This window comes from Homalodisca vitripennis, chromosome 2 (assembly GCF_021130785.1).
Source record: "Homalodisca vitripennis isolate AUS2020 chromosome 2, UT_GWSS_2.1, whole genome shotgun sequence".
NCBI classification, from domain to species: domain Eukaryota; kingdom Metazoa; phylum Arthropoda; class Insecta; order Hemiptera; family Cicadellidae; genus Homalodisca; species Homalodisca vitripennis.
The window spans coordinates 238,446,615-238,474,024 of NC_060208.1; the positions used below are offsets into that span (position 1 = coordinate 238,446,615).

The window sequence follows — 27,410 nt, forward strand, 5'->3', positions numbered from 1 at the left end:
GACATATTCAGCTCTTTTTTTATTTTTCGTATGGTATTAAAGACAAACTGTAATACAAATAAAATTTAGCTATGTGTACTTAAAAATGTAACGTTTAAAATATTTTTCACTCGATATAAAACACCTTGTATTTATTTGTAATGATTCTTACTAAAGAAAACATGACTATTAGCAGAAAGTTAAAGACTGAAAATAATACTAGTTATTTGTCTAAAAGAAAAGAAACTAATACCAGTAATAATTGTTTATATATATATATATATATATATATATATATATATATATATATATATATATATATATATATATATATATAGAGAGAGAGAGAGAGAGAGAGAGAGAGAGAGAGAAGATCCAAAGACGTTTTCTGAGGTTGGTTGGTGTTAGACTAGGATTCCGATATCTGGATGTTCCTGTGCAAGAAGTCTCACGGCTCCTAAACCTACCCTCCATGGAATCAAGGCGTGTCAGTCAGGACTTACTTTTCTTATACAAGCTGGTCAGAGGAGAGTTGGACTGCCCTGATTTGCTGGAAAGAATAAACTTCAAGGTACCTTCTGGCACGAGGTCAAGGGCACTTTTTGCGAAAACCTCAACTAATACCTTATATGCAGCCAATAGCTCACTGTTTCGAGTCCAGCGCCTGGGCAACACACTTCCTGATCACCTAGACTTCTTCCATACCCCGCCCTCGTCATAATAAGTATATTAGTGGGTACATAATTATGGGTAATTTTTAATGTATCAACTACTAATTTACCCCTCCGATTACATTTTAAAATGTATTCTATTCACAATTTTTTAAGAGGCACGTAATTTTACGCCTTCAGTGAAAACGCAATTTTTCTATCTTTTCATTTAAATATGGTTAAAACGAACGCCCAATACTTAAAGAATGGATCTTACAATTTTTAATACCTTTTAAAATAATTACAATTCTGTTTATTTGTCAATATTCATTTTGCTCCTGAAATGTCTCCCATACAGTCTATCCTAAGCTGTCGTAGGTAAGTTTGTGGCAAGTCTGTAATAATCAACGGCGGGACTGTAAAAAAACATATAAACATAACCTAATGGTTACTATTTGGCAAGTTTTAGGTGTAGTTTTAGATTAGAACTTTTCTACAACAATGTCTTAAATGTACTTTACAATTTATATATTTCTCTGATAATAAAAAATATTTCATTGTGTTGAAATTCAGTGATAAAACCAAAAAACAGGTAATTGTACCTGGTTAGCAATGCCGAAACTCCTTTCATGTAACTAACTATTAAATCAATTGCGGACACTTACTTTATTTAATATAAATTATCTTCTTTTAGTGTAAAACGATTAGGACAGTAGCTCCATCATAAATATCAATAGGCTAACTGTAATAGATGAATTACAAAATGAGTGTAATTCTAACTGTAGCACTTGTCTTGCTTTGAAATACATGAACATGGCAGTGTTGTCTAGATTTGATGTAATTAATTTGCTTTTATATATTTTTATAGGAAGATTAAAACAATATGTACTGTACATCATAGGATCACCTTATTAGTTGTTTTTCAAACAGAAAATCCCTAGGAAATGAATAGAAACTAGAAAAAATATAGAGGTACATAAAGCCCTAGACCTAAGTATTAAAAGGAGCCTTGAAATTACATTAGAGGAACTAGTAGTGAAACGGGCGTACACTAATGCCTTAGATTCTCAGCACGGGCTATAGCAGCTGTTTTTTTGCTGATGACAGAATGAAAACCATTCCTCTAAATAGTACCTTTCAATAACACATCAAAATTGTATACATCTTTATTTGTTAACGATAGGCCTATCTAGCATTCCTTACAAGAATAATTATAATTTGGAGCTATGTTTGTTTGTATGGTTTTAATTGCCTCTATGGTTTTTGTTGTTCTCATCTAAGAGAAGCTTAAAAATTGCACTTAGTCTTAGCAAGATTTTTGCCTTCTTTCAGAGTGACAGGATATTCTGTATGGTTAGTCTTTTTCTTTCGTTTGTTCATTGTGCGGACTAAAGAAAACATCCTTGGAAATTACCTCTAGAATAAATTTAAAATATAGCTGTTGCCAGGCTTAATTTTTGTTTAAAGCGTTTCTCTGTGTCCCATGACAGTCATAATCAATTTGTAGTGAACATTAAATGCTACAAACAAGCCAAATTGCCACCATTAACAATTTGACACTGCATACTGTTAGAATACAAATTACAGAATAGATACCAAAACTCATTCGCTTCATTTGGTCCACTTGTGTTAATTTGGCCAGCTCTATAAATCTTTGTATCAGCCTTTGGTAATGTTTAATATAGGTAAAGGTTAACATAATATCAGGTGGCAAAATAAAGCGTAAGAGTAATATGATAATTAATAGACTTAAAAGTGTAAATGGAGAGTGGGTTTAGTGTTGGAAATTATCACACAGTAATAAAGTTGAACGTATAAATACTTTCTCAAATACAAAATTTCTGTTTTTTGCAAAATAAAAAATGCTTTGGAGCTCTACTTTTACCTTCAAATCCATCAATCTCTGGTGAAATCCAGTCGTATGACAAACCTAAAAAGCATGAAACATTTTTGTTAGATCTGACAAAATTAAAGTTAATTGGTTCTGGTGTTTTTATTGTAAGTCGGTTTGATGTTTTTAGTTGTATTTCTCTTAGTTACATGTATTTCTGGATTAATTAACAATACATTTAGGTGTAAATAATGTTACAATTACTACAAGTTAGCAGATGAAATGCCTGCTTCAAAATCATGAACTGTGTGTACATAATTTGTTTTTAAAGCTCAATATTCTGTTCACTATTTGTTAACTTACTGCAAATAAAGAACACATGTTCAACAATGGCAGGATAATTCTTCCTATATTTGGAGGACAAATGGTTTAATATGTTGAATAGTTCTTCTCTAAATAAGTAGTCTTTGTTATTAGCTCAAAATAACAAGTTCCGCCATCACAAGTTAGCAGATTGTGCGGACTCACACGATCCTTCCATGTGATTTTTTTTTCTAAAGGGCAGCCTATTGTCAAGAATCTTTTGTGTACTGGAGGTATGAAATTATCTCCAGCAGTTTAGTTTCAGCAGTCCTACAAAATCCTAAATACAAACAACAAGGTATTCTTGAGGAAGGTTAATATCCTTGTTGAAAGTGCCAAAGTTATTCTTAGATTGTAATGCAGGACAGTAAAACAGAATTAGTATTATGCGTAATTACAGAGAAAACTTAAGCTAGCTTAATAAATACCTTTTTATTCCAAGGTCTTGAGTAATTGACCTTATGGTGGTTGTGAGTTCAAATAGTAGCCTAATACATACTATTAAGTTCAGAAAATACCATCCTAATGGTTTTTGCATTATACATGCAGTTTTTTGGATTATCATATGTATACGTACATTGTAAATAGAATTATGGAAACAATACATTGACCAAAATTAATCATATTTTATGTTACAGGTTATTCTAAAAGATGAACTTATCGAAGGATTGTATTGAGGTTCCGCTTTACTATAATATACACTCAAAGGAAGACTTTATTTTTCAAATCCAATGTAAAAGGAAACCTGCTGTATTAAGAGGGTTAGACATCGGAGACTGTTGTGAAAAGTGGTCAGCTGAATACTTGACACATCACATCGGACATTTAGAGGCAAAAATACATGTTTCGTGTGAAAGTAAAATGGACTTTATCAACAAAAACTTTTCATATAAAACATTAAGTTTAGCGGAGATCATTAAACGAGCTTCTGCAACGATAAAAGAAAATTACTTCTTCCAACCACAGGAATATTATTATTTAAGATCTCTGAGCAGTGAGAGAAGGGGACGTGAAGTTTCTGACATTACAAAACAATTTGCTCAAATAGCAGATGACATTGTAATACCAAAATTTTTCAATGATGATGATTTCTTTTCAAGTGTTTTGAGAGTTAGTTCTGAAGGTGTTCAGTTGTGGACTCACTACGATATCATGGACAACATATTGATCCAAGTACAAGGAAGAAAACGTGTTGTACTGTTCGATCCATCTGACATCAGTTATTTGTACATGGAGGGTGATAAATCTCGTGTGCTAGATATTGATGAACCAGATTTAACTTTATTTCCAGAATTCACAAAAGCAACAAAATATGTTTGTACTTTGGAGCCTGGTGATGTTTTATTTATTCCAGCACTTTGGTTTCATAATACACTAGCCCTAACATATGGGGTTGCAGTGAATGTCTTTTGGAAAAATCTTGATCATGAGCTATATGATAGGAATGATTTCTATGGAAATAAAGACCTTTTACCAGCTGCCAAGGTTAGTTTATGTCAAAGTAACTGGACTTTCTGTGATCGAATACCGATCGTAAAATAAATATGAAAATCAAGCATTCAGCCAGCATTTAATTATGGTATATTGATACACAGTGTTGATGAAACTAACTTAAAAACAAACAGTTGATCCTAAGAGAACCTAGAGAAATTCATAACAATTTATATATACGAAGTTTCAAGAGTCATTGAAACAAAATTATTTAATTTTTTAAATTTTTACACTCACAAAACTGTAAAACAGTAGAACCTCTTTAATATGAACTATACATAATTGGGACTCTAAGTAGTCTGGATTAAGTGAAATAATCCTAACTCCTCAAAGATTTTTGAAGCCATTGTTGGGGCCTTGTCCAATACTTTTGAGTGGTACTTAGCATTATCAAATACTATGGTTGAGGATTTTCCAGATTTGGAAGAAGATTGTTTACAAACCAGCCTAAAAACTTTTCGTGGTCCATTTCTTCATGGTAATCGCTCGTTTTTTTTTTTTTTTTCGAAGAAAAAAGTAGAAGGCTGTTTGGAATAAAACCCTTTAGAACTACCAGCGTGAAGCAATATCATTCTTCCCCCTTTACCGAGAGGTACGGACATTGTACCTTGAACAGAGTCATCTGGCCAAGCGTTTGTTTGGGAGTGGTTTGTGTTAACCCATGTCTCGTCAATCCAGAGTACTTCATCTAAATTTAAGTTCTTCATTTGACGAAGAAACCTACAGCGCCATGCAACTACATCTGGTCTTTCAAAAAGTACTTTTCGTTTCCCAACTGACTTGTACTTGAAGCCAAGTTGTTTTAAAACAAGTGAATGAGAAGATTTGCAGCCGTTAAATAAATCGGCATCCTTCACTGATTGAATTAGTTTTTTTTCCTTTCGTCTATAGTATGCATACACATGACGACGGATTGCATGTTTTTGGAAATTATCCAGGTTTGTAACTCGTTTCTGACGTGGAAGTTTCTTTTTGTTTGGGGTATGTACTTCTCCACTTCCTCCCTCATCAAGGTTTTTCTTCTTCTCTGAACAAATTTTTACAACGGTATTTTTATTTATGCCCAGGGCCGCTGCAGTTCGTTGTACAACTTTGGCAACGGGTAAGAGTGGCCTATTGTTTGTTTTTTCCTGCTGGAAATATTCTTTGGCAGTGCAAACAAGTTTTCTGGCTTGAGTGCGCAGAGGTACACCACGTCCTACGTTCTGATAATGTAAACGCTTAAGATGAATGCGCGGACGCCCACGACGTTTCACAGTTTGATTTTCTTCATTCATGATGTAAATATAATCATAAACTACTAGTACAAATGTTATGAAAGTACAAAATAATTTGTTACACTACTGTAGGCCTAAGTCACAGCTAAGTCCTGAAAAGGACTGTTAAACAACGGTAACACCACTACAGTTGCACAGAACACGAGACTACAAAGTGAAACGCACGAATCGGTTACTGGGCAGAGACTGTAGACTGAGACTGAGGAGGGTTGTGCGGATATGAAAACGGCAACGCTGTGCGGTTTACTCGAAGCTGATTGGCTGCTCTCAGCCGTTGACCGCGCCCCCCTCCACCGGTCCCAGTCCTATTTTGTAATCAATTCAACTATAGTAAGCGACTCATTTTCCCTGAGTTCCTCTAGACTCATTCTGTAATGGAAAGCAACTAATACTGAGTCTCTGTCATTACCAATTCTATGACATATTTAACCATAAAAAAGCTCTTAAACCCTAATAAGAATAATATCTACATGTTTCCAATTAACTAAACTTCATATTGACAAATAAAAAAAAAACATTACATTTTTCGTGAATTTGTATATGTTAGTATAATATGAACATCTTACATATGTTTACACAATGTTTCATATTGTATTACTAGATAATAAATTCTGTGTCTTTTAGCTATTTTGTTTTATCCAAACAAAATTTGGTACACAACCAGGATATTTGAGGTTTTGCACTAAAATTGCTCAGCAACCACTAGTTTTTGCAGTATAGTTTTGCAGTACTAATATTTTTCTAGTTCTAGATTCAAATTCTTCATACTTTTGCAAAAAATATACATTACGTAATAAATATACCCTTGCATAAAGCATTCGCACATTTTATAAAAGTTTGGAAAAACCCCTTGCATAATGGGCTTGCCAGTACAGAAATTTCTATATAACTAGTTGAGGAGTTAGGATTATTTCACTTAATCCAGACTACTTAGAGTCCCAATTATGTATAGTTCATATTAAAGAGGTTCTACTGTTTTACAGTTTTGTGAGTGTAAAAATTTAAAAAATTAAATAATTTTGTTTCAATGACTCTTGAAACTTCGTATATATAAATTGTTATGAATTTCTCTAGGTTCTCTTAGGATCAACTGTTTGTTTTTAAGTTAGTTTCATCAACACTGTGTATCAATATACCATAATTAAATGCTGGCTGAATGCTTGATTTTCATATTTATTTTACGATCGGTATTCGATCACAGAAAGTCCAGTTACTTTGACATAAACTAACCTTGGCAGCTGGTAAAAGGTCTTTATTTCCATAGAAATCATTCCTATCATATAGCTCATGATCAAGATTTTTCCAAAAGACATTCACTGCAACCCCATATGTTAGGGCTAGTGTATTATGAAACCAAAGTGCTGGAATAAATAAAACATCACCAGGCTCCAAAGTACAAACATATTTTGTTGCTTTTGTGAATTCTGGAAATAAAGTTAAATCTGGTTCATCAATATCTAGCACACGAGATTTATCACCCTCCATGTACAAATAACTGATGTCAGATGGATCGAACAGTACAACACGTTTTCTTCCTTGTACTTGGATCAATATGTTGTCCATGATATCGTAGTGAGTCCACAACTGAACACCTTCAGAACTAACTCTCAAAACACTTGAAAAGAAATCATCATCATTGAAAAATTTTGGTATTACAATGTCATCTGCTATTTGAGCAAATTGTTTTGTAATGTCAGAAACTTCACGTCCCCTTCTCTCACTGCTCAGAGATCTTAAATAATAATATTCCTGTGGTTGGAAGAAGTAATTTTCTTTTATCGTTGCAGAAGCTCGTTTAATGATCTCCGCTAAACTTAATGTTTTATATGAAAAGTTTTTGTTGATAAAGTCCATTTTACTTTCACACGAAACATGTATTTTTGCCTCTAAATGTCCGATGTGATGTGTCAAGTATTCAGCTGACCACTTTTCACAACAGTCTCCGATGTCTAACCCTCTTAATACAGCAGGTTTCCTTTTACATTGGATTTGAAAAATAAAGTCTTCCTTTGAGTGTATATTATAGTAAAGCGGAACCTCAATACAATCCTTCGATAAGTTCATCTTTTAGAATAACCTGTAACATAAAATATGATTAATTTTGGTCAATGTATTGTTTCCATAATTCTATTTACAATGTACGTATACATATGATAATCCAAAAACTGCATGTATAATGCAAAAACCATTAGGATGGTATTTTCTGAACTTAATAGTATGTATTAGGCTACTATTTGAACTCACAACCACCATAAGGTCAATTACTCAAGACCTTGGAATAAAAAGGTATTTATTAAGCTAGCTTAAGTTTTCTCTGTAATTACGCATAATACTAATTCTGTTTTACTGTCCTGCATTACAATCTAAGAATAACTTTGGCACTTTCAACAAGGATATTAACCTTCCTCAAGAATACCTTGTTGTTTGTATTTAGGATTTTGTAGGACTGCTGAAACTAAACTGCTGGAGATAATTTCATACCTCCAGTACACAAAAGATTCTTGAGACTCAAATGCTTGACAATAGGCTGCCCTTTAGAAAAAAAAATCACATGGAAGGATCGTGTGAGTCCGCACAATCTGCTAACTTGTGATGGCGGAACTTGTTATTTTGAGCTAATAACAAACAAAGACTACTTATTTAGAGAAGAACTATTCAACATATTAAACCATTTGTCCTCCAAATATAGGAAGAATTATCCTGCCATTGTTGAACATGTGTTCTTTATTTGCAGTAAGTTAACAAATAGTGAACAGAATATTGAGCTTTAAAAACAAATTATGTACACACAGTTCATGATTTTGAAGCAGGCATTTCATCTGCTAACTTGTAGTAATTGTAACATTATTTACACCTAAATGTATTGTTAATTAATCCAGAAATACATGTAACTAAGAGAAATACAACTAAAAACATCAAACCGACTTACAATAAAAACACCAGAACCAATTAACTTTAATTTTGTCAGATCTAACAAAATGTTTCATGCTTTTTAGGTTTGTCATACGACTGGATTTCACCAGAGATTGATGGATTTGAAGGTAAAAGTAGAGCTCCAAAGCATTTTTTATTTTGCAAAAAACCAGAAATTTTGTATTTGAGAAAGTATTTATACGTTCAACTTTATTACTGTGTGATAATTTCCAACACTAAACCCACTCTCCATTTACACTTTTAAGTCTATTAATTATCATATTACTCTTACGCTTTATTTTGCCACCTGATATTATGTTAACCTTTACCTATATTAAACATTACCAAAGGCTGATACAAAGATTTATAGAGCTGGCCAAATTAACACAAGTGGACCAAATGAAGCGAATGAGTTTTGGTATCTATTCTGTAATTTGTATTCTAACAGTATGCAGTGTCAAATTGTTAATGGTGGCAATTTGGCTTGTTTGTAGCATTTAATGTTCACTACAAATTGATTATGACTGTCATGGGACACAGAGAAACGCTTTAAACAAAAATTAAGCCTGGCAACAGCTATATTTTAAATTTATTCTAGAGGTAATTTCCAAGGATGTTTTCTTTAGTCCGCACAATGAACAAACGAAAGAAAAAGACTAACCATACAGAATATCCTGTCACTCTGAAAGAAGGCAAAAATCTTGCTAAGACTAAGTGCAATTTTTAAGCTTCTCTTAGATGAGAACAACAAAAACCATAGAGGCAATTAAAACCATTACAAACAAACATAGCTCCAAATTATAATTATTCTTGTAAGGAATGCTAGATAGGCCTATCGTTAACAAATAAAGATGTATACAATTTTGATGTGTTATTGAAAGGTACTATTTAGAGGAATGGTTTTCATTCTGTCATCAGCAAAAAAAAACAGCTGCTATAGCCCGTGCTGAGAATCTAAGGCATTAGTGTACGCCCGTTTCACTACTAGTTCCTCTAATGTAATTTCAAGGCTCCTTTTAATACTTAGGTCTAGGGCTTTATGTACCTCTATATTTTTTCTAGTTTCTATTCATTTCCTAGGGATTTTCTGTTTGAAAAACAACTAATAAGGTGATCCTATGATGTACAGTACATATTGTTTTAATCTTCCTATAAAAATATATAAAAGCAAATTAATTACATCAAATCTAGACAACACTGCCATGTTCATGTATTTCAAAGCAAGACAAGTGCTACAGTTAGAATTACACTCATTTTGTAATTCATCTATTACAGTTAGCCTATTGATATTTATGATGGAGCTACTGTCCTAATCGTTTTACACTAAAAGAAGATAATTTATATTAAATAAAGTAAGTGTCCGCAATTGATTTAATAGTTAGTTACATGAAAGGAGTTTCGGCATTGCTAACCAGGTACAATTACCTGTTTTTTCGGTTTTTATCACTGAATTTCAACACAATGAAATATTTTTTATTATCAGAGAAATATATAAATTGTAAAGTACATTTAAAACATTGTTGTAGAAAAGTTCTAATCTAAAACTACACCTAAAACTTGCCAAATAGTAACCATTAGGTTATGTTTATATGTTTTTTTGACAGTCCCGCCATTGATTATATTGAGACTTGCCACAAACTTACCTACGACAGCTTAGGATAGACTGTTTGGGAGACATTTCAGGAGCAAAATGAATATTGACAAATAAACAGAATTGTAATTATTTTAAAAGGTATTAAAAATTGTAAGATCCATTCTTTAAGTATTGGGCGTTCGTTTTAACCATATTTAAATGAAAAAATAGAAAAATTGCGTTTTCACTGAAGGCGTAAAATTATGTGCCTCTTAAAAATTGTGAATAGAATACATTTTAAAATGTAATCGGAGGGGTAAATTAGTAGTTGATACATTAAAAATTACCCATAATTATGTACCCACTAATATACTTATTATTCATTGCATATTTGTTAAAAATCGAGAATAAATATCCTTACATTTATAATGGAATGCCGATCATAGAAAAAATAATGACAGTTCATTTTAAGTTTCTTGGGTTGCCTACTGACTGTGATTTTAAATCATATTACTAGGCTTGTACTGCTTTCTGTTGCAAAATGTGCCAAGTACGTAAATCGATAGTTCACATTATTTCGGATTTCTTTAGTATTGTTCTGAAGCCTTTTGTCATACAATATTTCTCTGCTGTTAGTGCCATACCACTTAAAATTATTATTTTATAAATGTTATTGTAATATTTAATATGTTATCATGGTAGATAGTCATGTCCTAGGTTTTTGATGGAACAAGACAATATTCATTGAAATATTCGAATTTGATGATAGTGATGGACATTTTGATCCTTTAAATGAGCGTGACAGCGAGCAAAATTAATTTGACTTTATTTTGCCTACTTAGTTTAATTTCATTTATAAATTGTATACTTTACAACACAACTTTTTGTGAACTTTTTTATGCTTTTATTTTAAAAATATTTATTTAGTTCAAGCTATACGGTGTAGTTTTAATTCTTAAAACTAAATACAATACGACATGAATATTTCACTAAAATTAGTATTATATTGATAATTAAATTAATCTTTGCATTTTACGATTTATAATTTGTAAGTTAAGTTGAATTATATAGTGAAACAACTATGTACTACTAATATATCACCCATAAGCATACTTACAATTACATATCAAAACTGTATTCTTCTATTTTAAAAATTGTTTTTATAAAACACACAATCATTATGGTTTATACTGTTTATATAAACGTAAGTATTTAAATCTTACTGTACAATAATATTATGGTAATTTGAAATTGAGGCATGTGAAGCATATTTGGTGCTACCCGGGAAAATAAATCCGATTTGTCAGTGTCAAGCGGTAGGCAGAGAATTCCAACTGGGTGGGAAAACATGTAGCGGGGCTGTAACGTGACAACATGATAGGGGAGTCCAGCACATCACATTGAATAGCATAGTGTACTAAAAGAAAAGACTGGGCCTTCAGTGCGGTCTTCCAAATGACATTATTTTGTTTTATCTTATGCAAATTACTTTTGGAAAACGTGTGACAAATTCTTAATCTACAGAATAATGTTGTACAAGCGTATATTCTTACTGATGTAGACCATGAAGTGGATGAGTGTACCAGATTTTCAGATTTTTGAGGAAGCTTCAAGTACCCCGAAGCTTGCTTAGTGACGGGTATAACTTGGGAGACATTAAAGGAGCAAATCAAGGAGTAAAATACTCGTTTATGATGATGCAAATCCTTTATTTACCAATCTTTCAATACAACTTGTATGCTAATTTTGTGTTTTGCAATACGCTTATATATTTGAATTACAAATTCTAAAAAATGTCCTTATATTGAAATTATTTGTACAAACCCCTACATTATACAACACCTCATTAGTGTTTAACCAGTTAATGTCACTCATGTTATGTTAATGTTAAACTGCCTAATTGTTCAATTTGTATGTTTGTTTCTGGCTGTTGACAGGAAAACTGTATCTTATTTTTAGGAGGCACGTTTATTGTTTGGTCACAACACTGCATTAATCCCAGTTAAACTTTTGATTGTACAGTAGATGGACAGTTAAATGTTAAACTACAATATTTCATACAAACGTAAAATTATAAACTAAATAAATAAATTAGTGACCTTAATCGTAAGTATAAATTAAATTACATAACTTTTGTGTGTGTTTTTCTTTGGATGTGTAATACTGGAATCCGAACCATAACGACTCAGCCATCAGCACCACTTTGATATTTCATGTATTGAGTATCGAATGGCGATTTTTCTGTCAGGCATTTCATATCCCAAAAGGTCAAATACAGTAGAGTATGTCTTCCTAAACATAATACATGATATTATATTGTTTCATGCAGTGCCACCCGCAGAGGGGGATGTTGGCACAAATAGCGCCATTAACAAAAACCTTGGCGAATAAAAATTAGGGTGAGATTGAAAAACTGTTTTCAAGAAATAAAAAAATTTAAATCTGTATTAGTTTAATACAGATTTTACACTAGTTAAGTCTATGACGAAAACGGCAAACAATAAAACTCGAGCAATTCGAGGTTTTGTGTTATTATAGAAGCTTTTAGCTATTACTCGGCCAGATAAAAGATTTTAATTTTATATATTTCGAAGCACTCCCTTCCACTCGTGACCAATGTGTCCAGTCCATGCAACCTCTTACCCACCGCGCACATCTTTACCGTCAACATCGTTTCCTCAGTCACCAAAAAATCGTATATTCTTAGTCTTCATGTGACTCACATACTTTACATAAACATAAATTCATAACCTAGTACAGTACGCGCGCTGAAGGTTCGGCCCTGTCGTTGTCCTACTAACCAAATAAAAACATTGACTCTCCAATGATCCGTCACGGACGGCAATGTTTAATTCTCGTTCGACAATCAACTTATGGTTAGACCAACTTCCTGTACAAATAAAATTCTGAAACTTCGCAGATCTATTTTCCTGTTTATTCCAATGCTAATGGATGTATTAAGTTTCAATGTTTTATTACTTTTCTTCAATAAAATATATTTTAAAATTAACTGTGCCAAAATTGTGATACAAAAAAGTTTGTATGTGAGGATTTTTTTATTATTTGGTCAGGAAACTTTCACCAACGGGAAAGTTTTTCTGAATGAACTGAAGTTAATTTTAGATTTAACTTTTTTCAGATACATAGTTTAGGTTAGCCGTAACTTAGTCTGAAGTGTAATGTATCACCGACACCGCTGCCCTACAGTTTATGGCCCATTCACGTAAATGCAACACGGCAATACCATTTAAAAGTTTAACATTGAATCACTTTGCAATAGATTATTTCTGAAAAAAAAAAAACACTTTAGCCATAGTGGTGATCTGTGATAAACTAAAAGTTTAAACTTTAATGAAATTATGTTGAATTTCATTGTATTTTATTCGAATAGAAAGTGTTTTGGGGTGTATTGTTTATACACTAATTTTATGACAGATGAATGAATACGAAACACTGATGTACAAAGAATCCTGAGAACAGGGACAATAAATATTCAGACTGCAGAACAGTTGTTATATCAGCCAATCCACCCGTCCCCCGCCATAAGTCTGCTCGGTTGACTCGGAGCCGAACCTTCAGCGCGCGTACTGTAAGTAATTATTGAGAGCAGTGTGTTTTTATTTGGTTTTGTGATCGTAATAGACCCTGTAAACATTTGTTTTAATAGAATTAGAACGAATAATTTGCCTCGAAAACCACCAAAAGATTTCAAATATAAGTGTTAGGAGTTCATGTCCAATACAGTGCATCGGAATGAGAACCAACCGGGAATTATCCAGAATCATCGGTTAGTATTTTTCCCTACTTGAACACTATCTTTAGCAGGTTTGAAATAATATAATATAAAAAAAGAAATAGATTCATGGGCGAACTTGCAAATGAGATGAAACATTCACATATCTAGCGGCAAAACTGAGAATAGGACTCTTTTGTAAAGTACTTGACTCCCTGATTTCACAACTATGAGATCACTTTACAGCTCTCTAACTATCGTGCAGAGTATGACTTATATTTCCCATCAAAAGATGTAAAAAAAACTTAGGATCTCACTTAATACCAGCTCTTCATGATTTATGTATAAACGATTAGAAGCCGATGTACGTTCTAAAGAGGTTCATGTTTTTGTCAGTTATACAAGAGTTAGTTGTAGAAAGATTGATCTGTCACATGTGCTAAGTTCAGAAGATAGAAATGACAAGAGTGTAAGTCTTTTAAGCAATGAAGAAGTTTAAACACAATATTTTCCTGAAGAGGCACTTTATAGCCTTAGTAGGCCCAAGGAGTTTAAAACAAGTTAACCACGCTTAAATATTTGAATATTTGAGTCGGTGGATCAAAAAAATGATTTATTAGACTGTATGTGTGTTTATTACTTATCTCTAGTTTTCTATATTTAACAACGATCTATCAGATAATCCTTGCCCTACCAACAAGCTATTCAGCTGGGAGAATAATAGTCAAAGATATAATAATCTTGGTTATTTTCTGAAATAATATATTATCAATTCCCAGTGATATCATAGACAAGTTTGAATTTTAAATTGTAGACGGTAAAATACACTAATTTACAAAGACTATCAAGGATAACGGCCATCAGGATAGCCTTTCACAATTTTTCTGTAGTCATTGCAAGTATTGTATATTATTACTTTAGTTCTTTTTTTAGTATTCACATTCCCTTTTAAAAATCCTGTACAAGGAACTGGTCTCCATAAGTTATCTTAATTAAAGGTAATGCTATATTTTTAGTGATTGGTGTATTTAAGTTTAAACTTGCATCCCATATTTTCCCCCCAAATAGTTTGAGATATAAACTTTATTGATGTATGAAGATATGTCAAATGGGACTGATTTTATTCTGTTCAAATATACACGCTCTAATATTTGGAGTTGTTGTCCTTGAGAGCTCTGTCTGACTTTAATTCACGCTGTGATATGTTCATAGTTTTCGTTGAAGCATTTATTCGAAAAGAGGGACACATTGTGTAAGGACATGTTCCACTTACCCAGCACAGATTAAAAGCTAAGGCAGTTGTACAGCAATAAAGTTTTGTGTTATTTTGAAACAAATCACCTACCTACACTCTGAAAATAATTCAAGAAGTGTATGCCAATAATTTATCAGTACTGCCAACCTTGTACTGTACCAATTTCTTCCCCTTATTCTGTTTGGTAAGATCTTCCCACATGGCAGTGACCCATGAGACCGAGCAGAAAAGGCTATAAGTAAGATCACCTTGCCCTGTATTAAAAAAAAAACAGCAAACAGAATGACATTACAGACATTATAGGGTTAAGAATAACAATAATTTTCAAGAGGAGATTTATAAAAAGGTTTTTTTTAACAAAAGTTTACAAGCCTAATACTGTAACATAGAGTGTATTATGTTGCATAGGAAACACATTGTTTTAGCTGTTACTTTTCTAAATACAGTAAGTTTTGTCTGTTTTTCAGTTTTTTTATAACAAAATATAAAATAAAGTAGACACAACTATGTTAGTACATAACGTGTTTACTGTAGTGGTGTTTAACAATAACCTGTTTCACCAAACAAGAATTTTCGTTTTAATGCAGAGTCTACACTCAAACTATTAATCACATAGGCTACTACCCTCAGTTTTAATATCCAGCAAACAATGTTGTTAAATGGGCACTATTTCCACTTGGGTTGCGAAATTAAACTTTTTTAGTGCAATTCTTGTTTCATAGATGTAATTAAAATTTGATGCAACTTGTTTTATCCTCACCTCTTAGATATTTAATAAATTCTTTACACTTTCTTTGCATTTTTCACACTTTTACAAATTGGCTGGTGATAGTTAGGCCTAACATCAATTTCAGTATCTAGGAAGAAAGTACTGAAATGGGACAATGAGGCTGATATCTGGTTCAAAACTCTTCTTAAATCCTGACACATAAACGGCAACCATAGTGAATTGTACATCATATCAATTTATTTTCTTTGAATTTTTAACTTTATGAGCTGATTTTACAGGGTTACATTTAAGAGCAGCTAATATACGAGAGATGATGTAGTAAATAGCATATGTGAGGACAACAAGAGAGACGATAAAAACAGCTATGACGTCCAGTAGCAAGTACTGATAGAAGGGAAGGTGGACAGAAGCTGGTTGCAAGTGTGGAGCACCATGATGTCGAATGACATACTCAGTCCAGTACACAGCTGACTGTAGCGCTGTCATCGGCCGGTCTCGGAACTGTAGTGACAATCTCCTCATGTTATCTCTGTATCTAAAACATAACATAGATTGAGTAATAAATATCTAAATCAATCTAAACCATCTGATCTAATTTAAACACACATGAAGGCGCTTGCATTTGCATTATCTCTAAAGATAGTTATCTTACCAAAATAACAGATGGAAATTTATAATTGCTTTTTCCAATTTCAAGTTTTAGTGTTTATTTAAAAATCTACGGAAAATGTATATTTTATTAATCATTGTTTAGATCTGCAGTAATGATAGCGTGGACTTAGTACCCTAGAGGATATATTTTGTAAACAGAGTTGTGTTAGTAAAATGGTGACTCACTTTTTGGCCCAAGCCAAGAGGCTTCACTTTGTTAACAAATAATCATGCTTGTACAGTATTACCATTAGATTAAGCGAGTAATTAGTAAAGATTCACCAGTAACTCCTGAGTCCTGTTAAGATACAACGAGGGATTGCTTGTAAATTGTTGATGTCCTGGATAGCATTGTATGTTGACTATGTATGAAGCATAAATGTTCCTGGATTGTACTCTAAAATTGAGTCTTTTTCTTTCAATGATATCTCTATTCCCTAGTTAACCTCTGGTGAAGTTATTCCAAAAGTGTTTAATTAAACTGTCCATCACAACTGCAGAAGATAGAATGTGATACATTTCTGTTGCACATACTGTAACCATTTTTGGTTATTGACGGTTTAAATATCTGCCTTTAATTTCAAATTGTCAACAATGATATTACAGTGTTGTATCAAAAAGCGGGGTTAACAATACAGTTGGTTTCATTACTCATAAAACGTATCATTAAAAGTATCTTCTGCTGTGTTGGTGAGTTTAGCGCAATGAGATATAAAGAAAAGCCCTTACAGCAGAAATGCAATACATCTGGACAGACAAGGACGTAGCCAGTAAGGGGGTTATAACTCCCCCCCCCCAAATTTTTTCAGTTACTTTATTAGCAAACGATTATTATTGTTTAAATAATTTAGTATTACTCACATTTACTGATGAAATATTGTTCTCAACATTGAAATGGGTCAAGAACTTTTTAAGAAACTAAATAGGGAATGAGCGGATGCCTTACATTCTTTCCACTACTGGAAAATATCAGTCGTCTTGACCCTCCCCCTCCCCAAGTTTTTTTCCTGGCTACGTTCTTGTGGGCAGATAATGTTAATAGGGATAAATGGGAAAGTTAAAATTTAGACTCAAATACATCAGAATTCAAGAATCAGAAAGTGACTGCATTAAATTTGATGCTCTTCATTACAAATATGTTTAATAATAAATTAGAAGTGGTGGTAAATGATTGTTTTGTAATTTAAGGAAATAATTATTCAGTATACCTTAATTTAAATTAAACTTTTAAAACAATATGAGTATTAAAACTACCTTTTAATATGAAAACAATTGTTGTTACATGGTAGACATTATGAAGAAATGGATTAAATTTTAAGATTTTTGAAAACCTTATACACAGCAAGAACCACAAACCTGTGGAAACTTGTGCAAGACTTAGTCACTTAGTTACAACATTTCCACCTTTACTAGTAAATTATATTAAAACCTGTTTTTAATTAAATTAATTAATTCAAAAGTTAGTCACTTACTTTGGATTGTTTATGATTTCTGACACTGCTCTTGATATCGTCTCTTCTGACAAATTGTCGAAGTCTAGTTGAATACAAGTATCTCTGCGTTCTAAGTGCTTGATGTTTCCCTTCTGGTCAGCGAAGAATGGGACACCAATCATAGGTTTACCGAAGTGAACTGCTTCAATAGTACTTGATAAACCTCCATGCTGAATTACAGCTATGACGTTTTCATGTTCTGGAAATATTTAGGTAAATTATTTTAAACTGCCATGTACCTTGCAGAGGTATGAAGCCCCTTTTTATACTACTCTGACAATAATAATGACTTGTTTTGTAATTAATTGTGTGTTCACTAGTATGTTACACAAACCAAGTTTATTAAAGAGCACTTCTGCATATAAATATGATTAATTGAATTGAATTGAAAATCTCTTTATTCATTGAATATACATTTTGTATACATCGAATAGCGTCATAAAAATTACTAACCAATAAACTAAGAGGTTATAATGTGATAAAATATTATAATTCTATGATCAATCTAGTTATAAAAACCCTAATAATTACAGCTTTAGCTATAACACAGATTAATTTTAAAAATACAGAAATAGTTAACAATATTATAAATAATTGAAAAGAAACATTTTTAAACCACAGAACAATAACAAAATAGTATATTTCAGTAATCAACAACAATTTAAATGAATACAAGACACAAAACAATCCAAATAAATACATAAACACAAATTGATATGTATTGGTGTTGTATAAAAAAGGTCAGCTCAACCCAGAATTTATAAAACTCCTCAAATGAATATAGAGATAAAGAAATTAGGTATGACTTAATTTTATTTGTAAATATTGCATTATTTTTCACTGCAGTTATTGTAAATGGAATTTTAGTTTAAAATATTTTCCCCATGTAATTAATGTTTTTCTCACAAAACTGCAGCGAATGTTTGTCCAGTGTAATACCACATGTTGTGCTGTACTTATGGCTCACTCTTAACATGTAAGGGATGTTATTTTTTATATATTTTATACTTTTATAAATAAATATATATATATATATATATATATATATATATGACATTTGTATCAAGACGTCTACTTGATGTTTACAATTAAGCGTTGGTGCATTTAAACAACCAAAGTGAATATGAATATATATAAATTATTTATATATATATATATATATATTTACATATATAAATTATATATATATATATTTATATAATCCGTATGTAGTTTAGTAAGTTTGTTTTTCTGGTACTCACCAATCAAATCTCTCTGTGATAACCACTTTCTGATAACCACATTTGGGGGAGCCTCAGGAAGATCCTCTTCATACTTGAAAATTACAGTTTGAGGTATTTTTGAGAACACCTTCATGAACATCATTATGATCGGTTTCGGTAAAGTAGCAGCACGGACTAATGATCCAAAACTCATGACAATTACACCATTCTTTGCATTATCCAAAATGTCTTGTAGATCCTTTAAAAACATCAAGAAAATCACAGTTTCTATCTCACTATAGGTTCTTCCAAAATCACAAATGCTCACTTACCCCCATGCAAGATTAAAAATAATTTATCTGCAATATTTAAACACACACAATTTTTCGCAATGCTGAGACAACATTAATAGCCTAGTGTTGTGACCATATAGACACTATAGTATGTACAGGGTAGTAAAGTATTTACACAGGGTGTGATACTCTCACTTTAAAATCTGGGCTGTTTTGAGTTAAATGGGGGTTTTAATTCAGGTCAGCTTTTGTAATGGGTTTGTTGAACACATATCCAGGGTTTAGAGAGTGTTTTTCATTGTTGCTGTGAAAAAATTTCAGATGTAGATAAAAACAACTAGTTCACTTGACATTGAAAGCACTGAAAACGGAATATATCAGTTACTTAATATATAGTCATAAAACGTAGAATATTAAAATTAAAAACTACTTTTGGAAAATACAGATACAGGAGGTCCTTCCAAAAATATTTGATTTTGGCATTAAAAATTATATTTTTTGATTAATTTGAGAGGCCATATCTCAAAAAATAGCACTTGCGAAAACTTTAGTTGAAGACAAGCTCATCAGATAAAAACTATAAACATCATAGGCTGAACTGAGATGAGAATTTGGTTATTTAAAAAGATACATTGAATGGACTTGAGAGAACAACTGGGCTGAATATGTAGGACGTAATTAGCAGTTACGTAAACAGTTTTTTCTGAACAGATTCAAACATCAAGTTATACAGTGTGATAGTTTGTTGGAAACATGTTGTTGGTTTCAGATTTTTCTATCTTTCAATAAATTGTAATGAAAAATAAAGAATTCACAGTATATGACTAGGAAAAATATTGAAGCAAGCTATATACTTTAGTAAATTTGGGCTTGCAAAACGCAACAGAATTGAGATAAAACTATAATATGTTTTGAATAACTTTCTATCGTAAATAAATTTTATTCAAACCATATTAAAAAATAATGGAAAACTTTTTCACTACAATTGAATGTATATTCAAAGTCAGAAGCATTACCAGCCGATAGCCCAGGGGGGAGCAAGTTGTTGCTTACCCACCCCGCCCCCCTCTCACGCTTTAACAATAACATAGAGCAGACCGTAGTTGAGCGTGGAAATATTAGGAATGGAATTGGTGAATTCATTCGAGTTTTGACATACAGGAATCGATCAAGCAAGTTAAGTCAGACTTAGAACTTTGATTGTTTTACATTTGAAAACTTTTTTAGAATCTCTAGGTGGGGGGCAGCTACCCCTCCTTGCCACTCCCCACCCCCCCCACTTGGCGACGCCATTGTTCAAAGTAATGCACAACTCCTTAAGTCTACCCATGTGTCTAGTTTACATAAATGTTGTCATTTTTTTACTTCATAACTGCGACATTGACACACAAAAATGTATCATTAAATATTGTATAGTCAGTTTTTAGTCAAACATCCACTATTCATAACACATTATATACAACAAGTAGTAATTTGTTAAAAAATATTTACTTAAATATATTCAAGTGATTTATAAAGTATTTGTGAACCCAGATATGAGATTAACAAATTTAAATTGATTTTCTATTCAGATGCTATACCACTATTGAATTTAAAGTGGCTCAAATCTTTAAAAATAGAAAAAACCGCTTGTGGTAAGATTAAAATATGTTTTGTATCTACAAATGTATTTTTAGACATAACATAATAAAAAATCTTTTTTTACAAAAAAACCAATTGTAAACTTACGTACTTACTATTAGTACTTTTTTAACATTATTTCATGCATCATGTGCAAATATCAGTAATGAGTAGAGACATTTTTGTTTGTTTAGTACATGAACATACATAAGCTGATAAAATACCTTAGGTAATGGTTTTTTCTTCTTGATGTGGATTCCTCCAATTTCAATGACATTAGGAGGGAAGGGTCGACTCTGCAATAGAGCATGGTAGCTGTTGATAAAGTACATTGAAGTGTTTGCCACAACTTCACTCACTGGTGGCAGAGGTTCACGAAAACTTTTCTCCACCATCGCTTGTGTTTCTCTACTAAATATCCAGAGATGCCAAAACTTTCCATAGAGAAGTGTAACGGTGTTGTAGATCCTCTCCCAAAAATTCATGTTGGGACTGAACCTCTGGAAGTAGTTGAGTATATAAGACGGATTGTCAGGCAACCCAAACCTATCTGCAGCCCAAGGCATGGCCATACTCGTCGTCACAGCTATCATAGGAATTTTGAGTTTGTATGCGTAATATGCGAAACAGTCACTTCCAAACAGTTCTGTGATCACGATATCATACTGATCGTGTGCCTTCAAGAGATCCTGGTATTCTGGTTCATCGAGAACTTTACAACTGTCTCCGTGAACATCTCTGAAGAAAAATGTTGTTGCCCAGGGATTGGGCACTCTCTTCCTTAGCATTTCAACAGAAAACTCGTTCATTATTGGTTTGAGTCTGTCAGAAAAGTCTATATCTGTGTAGTTGGGCAATAGTTTCTTCCGTGGGAAAGACGAGAAGACAGTGACGTTGTGTCCTCTGGCGGCTAGTTCCTCGAAGAGAGGTTCCATCACGATCCAGTGACTTCTCATGGAGAATGCTGCCAGACCCAGGATACGTGCACCATCGCAGCCCCACACCAGGGTCAAACAGGCAACAACGATCCCCAAGTACATCTAGAGTGAAACCAAAGTTATCTCAAGACGCATAATTAATTAGTTTCTAAAATAACTGAGACATATCAAAATTCTTGACCTAAATATAATTTAAATTTAAAATGACTTAACTGTGTGAGATAACTTAAGTTTAAAAAATATATTTCTATATTAAATTATTTCTTTAGAGTACACAACCAAATTGAAAATATTACAATCTTCTGTCACAGTTTTCATAGCATATCTTGAGATGAAAATACTGAACACCTATTAATTTACCTACAATTTAAAGAATTTTCATGAACGTTGTTAATGGTTTTGGTTTAAATATAGCAAAACCTTTATTACAGTGGATCTATACTGAGTGAGATTGACTGAGGTAGCTGAAGTCTGACGCAGTAATGTGTTCAACTAGTACCATAAAACTGTTTTAACTAACACTTACATTGCAGGTCTGGACTGAATGAAACTGAGTTTAGCTGAAACCTGACACAATCATGTATTTACAAGGTGAGGCAGACCACCCGTCCTTGATGTATAGAGGCTGAACCGAGAAACCTATCTTCTTCGTTTTAACAGAACCTAAAAAATAATATAATTTGTGTAATATTTCTGAAAAATTGTAAAACAAATATTAAACTTTTATCTGCTGCACAGTTTGAACAGTTACAATAAATACATTTTGATTGCAAAGCAATGCATATTAGTTTCATCAAGCTACAGTGAACTTGTTAGTTTTTTAATTATTTTTGTCTTGATAATCTATGACGGACTTAGTACTCGAGTTCAAAGCCAGGTATAACAAGTTCCAACCGATTAAAAAAAACCAGAATGACTCCATAGTTTATAATTATACTTCGGCTAGGTACACATTAACTATGGCAGACACATTACTGCATCAGCAATTATACACTTTAGCCTCATTCAGTTATCTAGATATATTATAGCTAGACATTTATTACATAGCAGCATAGTTTAACATGTTAATTGTATATACAGGGTGAGGCAGATCACCCAACTGCGATGTATAGCATCTGAACCAAGAAACCTACATTCTTCATATTAACGAAAACCACCATATTTCGACTCCAAAGAATCGGGAAAATCGTTCTTCATGCCCAAAAATACCCCAAAATGCACTTCAGGGGGAAGAGGTAATTTTAAAAAGATTTATAAAAGAAACGTAAAGGTATGTCGAGCTGTACCTCATTTTAAAGGTTAACGGACTCCGGTTGTACGGTACATTTCCAGTGTCACAGACACAACTAGCAAGTCTTTGGAAAACATTTAGTGAATGATGTTCATGCTCCAGATAATGTTGAGCATACAGAGCAGCAACAGTTGTGTAGTTCGGTAAACATCACCTAACACCATCAATATTGAGAAAGCTTCCTTATTGGTGAATGGCATATTTTACAGACAACTATACATGTCTTCACGGACACGGCACAAAACTGACTGACTAACTAAAAGAAGTAAAGTCTGATAATATATGATTATCATCTCTTATAATTTCTCCCAAACTTGTTAAAAATGTTGTTAAATAGTCCATACTGGTAAAAAGTAAATGAACGTACCAACACACGTTTAGATTAATAAATAAAAACAAGTTCAAAAATAGCTGGCATTGCTATTTGGTTTGTTATAAAACAAATCCATTACAGGTCACTAATAGATAAAACGTAATCAATGTTTAAATATGTATATTCCTATCAATGTTTTTGATAGGAATTTACACTAATAGTAAACGGTCCTCTCATTACATGGAAAGTGTTTTAAAAACAAGTGGTAGACACTTCTGAATACCCTAAGGCAAAGGTAGTAGAATACAATGGCATACAGAATGCATGAAAACATCTTGAAAATTCGAATGTTTGGTGCCATTACTCAACCATTCAAAATAAAGCCAAACTTTAAATACAACAATTTTCAGTCTTTAAGAAAGCTATCAATAGGTGTAAGGAAAGTCATACTATTTTAAGTTTTACAAGTTTTAAATGTCCTCAATTTGAACTATTAAAAAAATTTAGAAATTTGCAGAAAAGTAAAAATTTTAACATCTTTATTTAGAAAGAGTATATCTTTAGTAATTTTGGATAAAAACTTAAATTTGCTAAAACTTTTAATGAGGTACCGGTAACAATAAAAAAATGAACTCTGAAACCATACAACTTTAACTTTTTTGACTAACCTGTAAACAAGAAGCAAAATAAATTTACACGTTTTTGCAAAATGATCAGTGAATAGGCCTTCAAAATGAGGTATGGCTCAACCTACCTTTACATTTGAAAACCTTTCAAAAACGACCTCTTCTCTCCTAAAGTGCCATTTTGGGGTATTTTTTGGCTTTATCGTTGATATGAAGAATGTAGGTTTCTTGGTTCAGATGCTATACATCGCAGTTGGGTGATCTGCCTCACCCTGTATGTACAATTAACGTGTTAAACTAGGCTGCTATGTAATAAATGTCTAGCTATAATATATCTAGATAATACCTTCTTTGTCAGTCTGTACTGAATGAGTCTCAAGTGTATAATTGCTGATGCAGTAATGTGTCTACCATAGTTAATGTGTACCTAGCCCAAGTATAATTATAAACTATGGAGTCATTCTGGTTTTCTTTAATCGGTTGGAACTTGTTATACCTGGCTTTGAACTCGAGTAGTAAGTACGTTTTAGATTATCGAGACAAAAATAAATAATCAAAATAAAAACTGACAAGTTCACTGTAGCTTGATGAAGCATATGCGTTGCTTTACAATCAAAACGTATTTATTTAACTGTTCAAACTGTGCCGCAGACTAAAGTTAAATATTTGTTTTACAAAAATTTTCAGATATATTCCACAAATTTATTTGATTTTTGAAAACACCTTATTGGATTTAATATATTTTATAATATCACACAATTGTTGTTTCCACGATTTTGTATTACGTGTTTATAATGTCTTTAAACTGCTATGAGAAAAGAAACTGGTTTATATTGGATACTTGAACTTTTTCAAGAACTAAAGCTATAGTGTTTGTTTACTCATGGTTTTTAAATTAACAACATACATAACATGATATACCCTACATACATAACAAGGAGCATTCATTATGGTGGAAATATTATTCATACTAGTATTGACTCATTCTGTGTAACTATATAATTGTGCAATACAAAATATGATTATAAACATACTAGATCAATCTATAAAAATCTTGTAATTATAAATTTTACTAGTACACTCATTACAGTAAATACAACTAAATGTGCATAATGACAATAAAAATTATGAACAACCCTGATCTTAATATTGGATTTGACAAATATTAAACTTACTTTTGAGAGGTGTAGAGTGTAGAATAGAGTGTACAATTCACTATTCTTACAAATTAGTACTACCAGTCATATTTACACCACAGAGCTTGAGCCTTGGCAACACAGGTCAGATATCCACACACTGATGATCTGAGGATTTATCATTTGCACCCTACACTTGATCTCTATTTAACAAGTTAGTTCTGATAATACTTATCTCTTGTTATCACATAATGCTAATAGAGCTAGAAAACAAAAGTGCTATTGTTTTTTATATATTTCGTTCCCCCCTAATAAGGATGCACTTTGACCTAAAGTATTTATATTGACCTTTTCTCTTAGAACTCTTTGTTTTTATACGCCTATTTCACATCCGCAAAATGACTTAACATTTGCTTTGTTTATAAAAGACGAATAACATATTCATAAACTACAATAAAACTTCCTCACTACTGTTTGAAATGTCAATGGCTCAATCAGTCACAATATTGTGGAACAATAGGATTTACAACTCGAGCCAAACACAGAGATCCGTGTAATCCTCCTGGATTTTGTCATCAAAAAAAGTCAGTCATCAAGGTGTTAAGCTACAGTCATGAATCATGAGAGGGTACTGCCAAGAAATTATCTCAGCAAATTTTATGGAAGTATGTCTTTGCTTTCTGAAAAACTTAATACCTTCCTGGGTTCCTATTCCTAATCATCTAAAGAGTGGTTAAGTGTGTCCACAAACCTATCAGATTATAAGTTTTAGCATGAACATTGGCTATCACAATTTGTATGGGATTAAAGATAAGTTTCTGTTCTTGGTAAATATTAGTCTTGGCTAGTTTAAAATTAACATTTTGGGAATACAGTGACTTTTTTTTAATATGATGCACATTATATTACATGTTAAAACAGTACTTCTGCCAACACAGTATTTTTATTTTACTTGTCGATGCCTCTTGGGGATAGTCAGTTTAGATGGATTGGAGTTTTTTTGCATAATTATTGGGGTAATGTACTAGCGAAGATATCTGCCACTACTGCAACAACCTTCTTTGAATCCCATTTATAAGGTTTACCACAATTAGGATTCTGACTCAGCTGTCAAGCAACTTTTGTTAAACTTAGAATTCTTAGAGATTGGAATTTGAATTCAAGAGGTTATCCTATGCAGTCTCCACAGTTCATACAAGGCTTAGATATTCAAAATTACAATACCAAGGCATGCCTCAAATGTTGCCTACCATTCCACCTTAGTCTGTTTAGTAAAAACCAACACATGCTGGAGTGAAACTGTTAAACTGCTACCAGAAGAAGAATTCAAATCAAACTCCTGCACAATTTAAGAAGAGACTTACTAACTGGTTGTTAATAGATATTTTATATTTATTAAAAGAACATTTGACTTGATATGTATACAAACACAGAAAAGAAACCTAACCTGGTTCTAATTAAACTAAGGTTAGGAAGTGAGATGCAACCTGGGCTGCCTTCTACTCTCCGTTATATCTCTTCCATATTTAAAAAATGTAATGTTGTTGAATGTTATTCATAGCTAAATCCAGCCACTCATACATATTTAGTCATACATTCACAAACACACGTTATTATATTTTTGTTGTTACAGTTGTTTATATATATATATATATATATATATATATATATATATATATATATATATATATATATATATATACTTTTTGTTACATACCTCATTGATTATTTTATATTTTCAATTTTATCTTCTTAAATTAATTTTACATATTTTCTCACTCCATTTGGTTGTTTTCATACATGAAATGTATTATGTATTGTTGTTGTTAAAATAAATAAATAAATTCCAAACTCTCTCTTATCAACAAGTTCTGTTTTAGACAAGAAGAATAACAATCTAATTGAGGGTATTCAGGTCTCTTCCTGATTGTTTTGCTTAAATCCATACTTTCTTATTCTTTGTAGTTTATTGTATATTTTAGTGCCAAAACTACCAACTTGACATGCACACAAGTTGTTTGTAGTTTAAGGAATATATGAATAAGGGATGAG

At 32.2% G+C, this 27,410-nt stretch overlaps 3 protein-coding genes across 5 annotated transcripts; 1 reads left to right on the top strand and 2 right to left on the bottom strand.

Annotated features, from left to right (window-relative positions):
* The first annotated feature begins 1,067 nt into the window (after nucleotides 1-1,067).
* Nucleotides 1,068-5,814, top strand: LOC124356036 (tRNA wybutosine-synthesizing protein 5-like). Its single transcript, XM_046807180.1, has 3 exons — nucleotides 1,068-1,221; nucleotides 3,462-4,308; nucleotides 5,722-5,814. The coding sequence occupies exons 2-3, from the start codon at nucleotides 3,475-3,477 to the stop codon at nucleotides 5,812-5,814; spliced, it is 927 nt and encodes a 308-aa protein (XP_046663136.1). The 5' UTR covers nucleotides 1,068-1,221; nucleotides 3,462-3,474.
* A 116-nt stretch (nucleotides 5,815-5,930) lies between these two features.
* On the bottom strand, nucleotides 5,931-10,107 carry LOC124356037 (tRNA wybutosine-synthesizing protein 5-like). Its single transcript, XM_046807181.1, has 3 exons — nucleotides 9,930-10,107; nucleotides 6,822-7,668; nucleotides 5,931-5,960 (listed from the first exon to the last, which is right to left on the bottom strand). The coding sequence occupies exons 2-3, from the start codon at nucleotides 7,653-7,655 to the stop codon at nucleotides 5,931-5,933; spliced, it is 864 nt and encodes a 287-aa protein (XP_046663137.1). The 5' UTR covers nucleotides 7,656-7,668; nucleotides 9,930-10,107.
* A 5,903-nt stretch (nucleotides 10,108-16,010) lies between these two features.
* Nucleotides 16,011-27,202, bottom strand: LOC124355520 (UDP-glucosyltransferase 2-like). 3 transcript variants are annotated; one of them, XM_046806683.1, is made up of 6 exons: nucleotides 25,398-25,612; nucleotides 24,351-24,494; nucleotides 21,279-22,094; nucleotides 19,181-19,400; nucleotides 17,919-18,138; nucleotides 16,011-16,330 (listed from the first exon to the last, which is right to left on the bottom strand). In XM_046806683.1, the coding sequence occupies exons 3-6, from the start codon at nucleotides 22,092-22,094 to the stop codon at nucleotides 16,027-16,029; spliced, it is 1,560 nt and encodes a 519-aa protein (XP_046662639.1). In that variant the 5' UTR covers nucleotides 24,351-24,494; nucleotides 25,398-25,612; the 3' UTR covers nucleotides 16,011-16,026. The 3 variants fall into 3 exon arrangements, with proteins under 3 accessions (XP_046662639.1, XP_046662640.1, XP_046662637.1); XM_046806684.1 differs by lacking the exons at nucleotides 24,351-24,494; nucleotides 25,398-25,612 and adding an exon at nucleotides 27,076-27,202; XM_046806681.1 differs by lacking the exon at nucleotides 24,351-24,494 and having other exon boundaries at nucleotides 25,398-25,611.
* Nucleotides 27,203-27,410: the final 208 nt, after the last annotated feature.

Coding starts and splice junctions, on each gene's coding strand:
- LOC124356036 (XM_046807180.1), top strand. CDS start 3,475: ATGAACTTATCGAAGGATTGTATTGAGGTTCCGCTTTACTATAATATA. Junction 4,309..5,721: donor ACCTTTTACCAGCTGCCAAG/GTTAGTTTATGT, acceptor ACACCACTACAG/TTGCACAGAACACGAGACTA.
- LOC124356037 (XM_046807181.1), bottom strand. CDS start 7,655: ATGAACTTATCGAAGGATTGTATTGAGGTTCCGCTTTACTATAATATA. Junction 5,961..6,821: donor ACCTTTTACCAGCTGCCAAG/GTTAGTTTATGT, acceptor TTTCCATTACAG/AATGAGTCTAGAGGAACTCA.
- LOC124355520 (XM_046806684.1), bottom strand. CDS start 22,094: ATGTACTTGGGGATCGTTGTTGCCTGTTTGACCCTGGTGTGGGGCTGC. Junction 19,401..21,278: donor AGAAAAAACCATTACCTAAG/GTATTTTATCAG, acceptor ATGTTTTTAAAG/GATCTACAAGACATTTTGGA. Junction 18,139..19,180: donor ATCACAGAGAGATTTGATTG/GTGAGTACCAGA, acceptor AAATATTTCCAG/AACATGAAAACGTCATAGCT.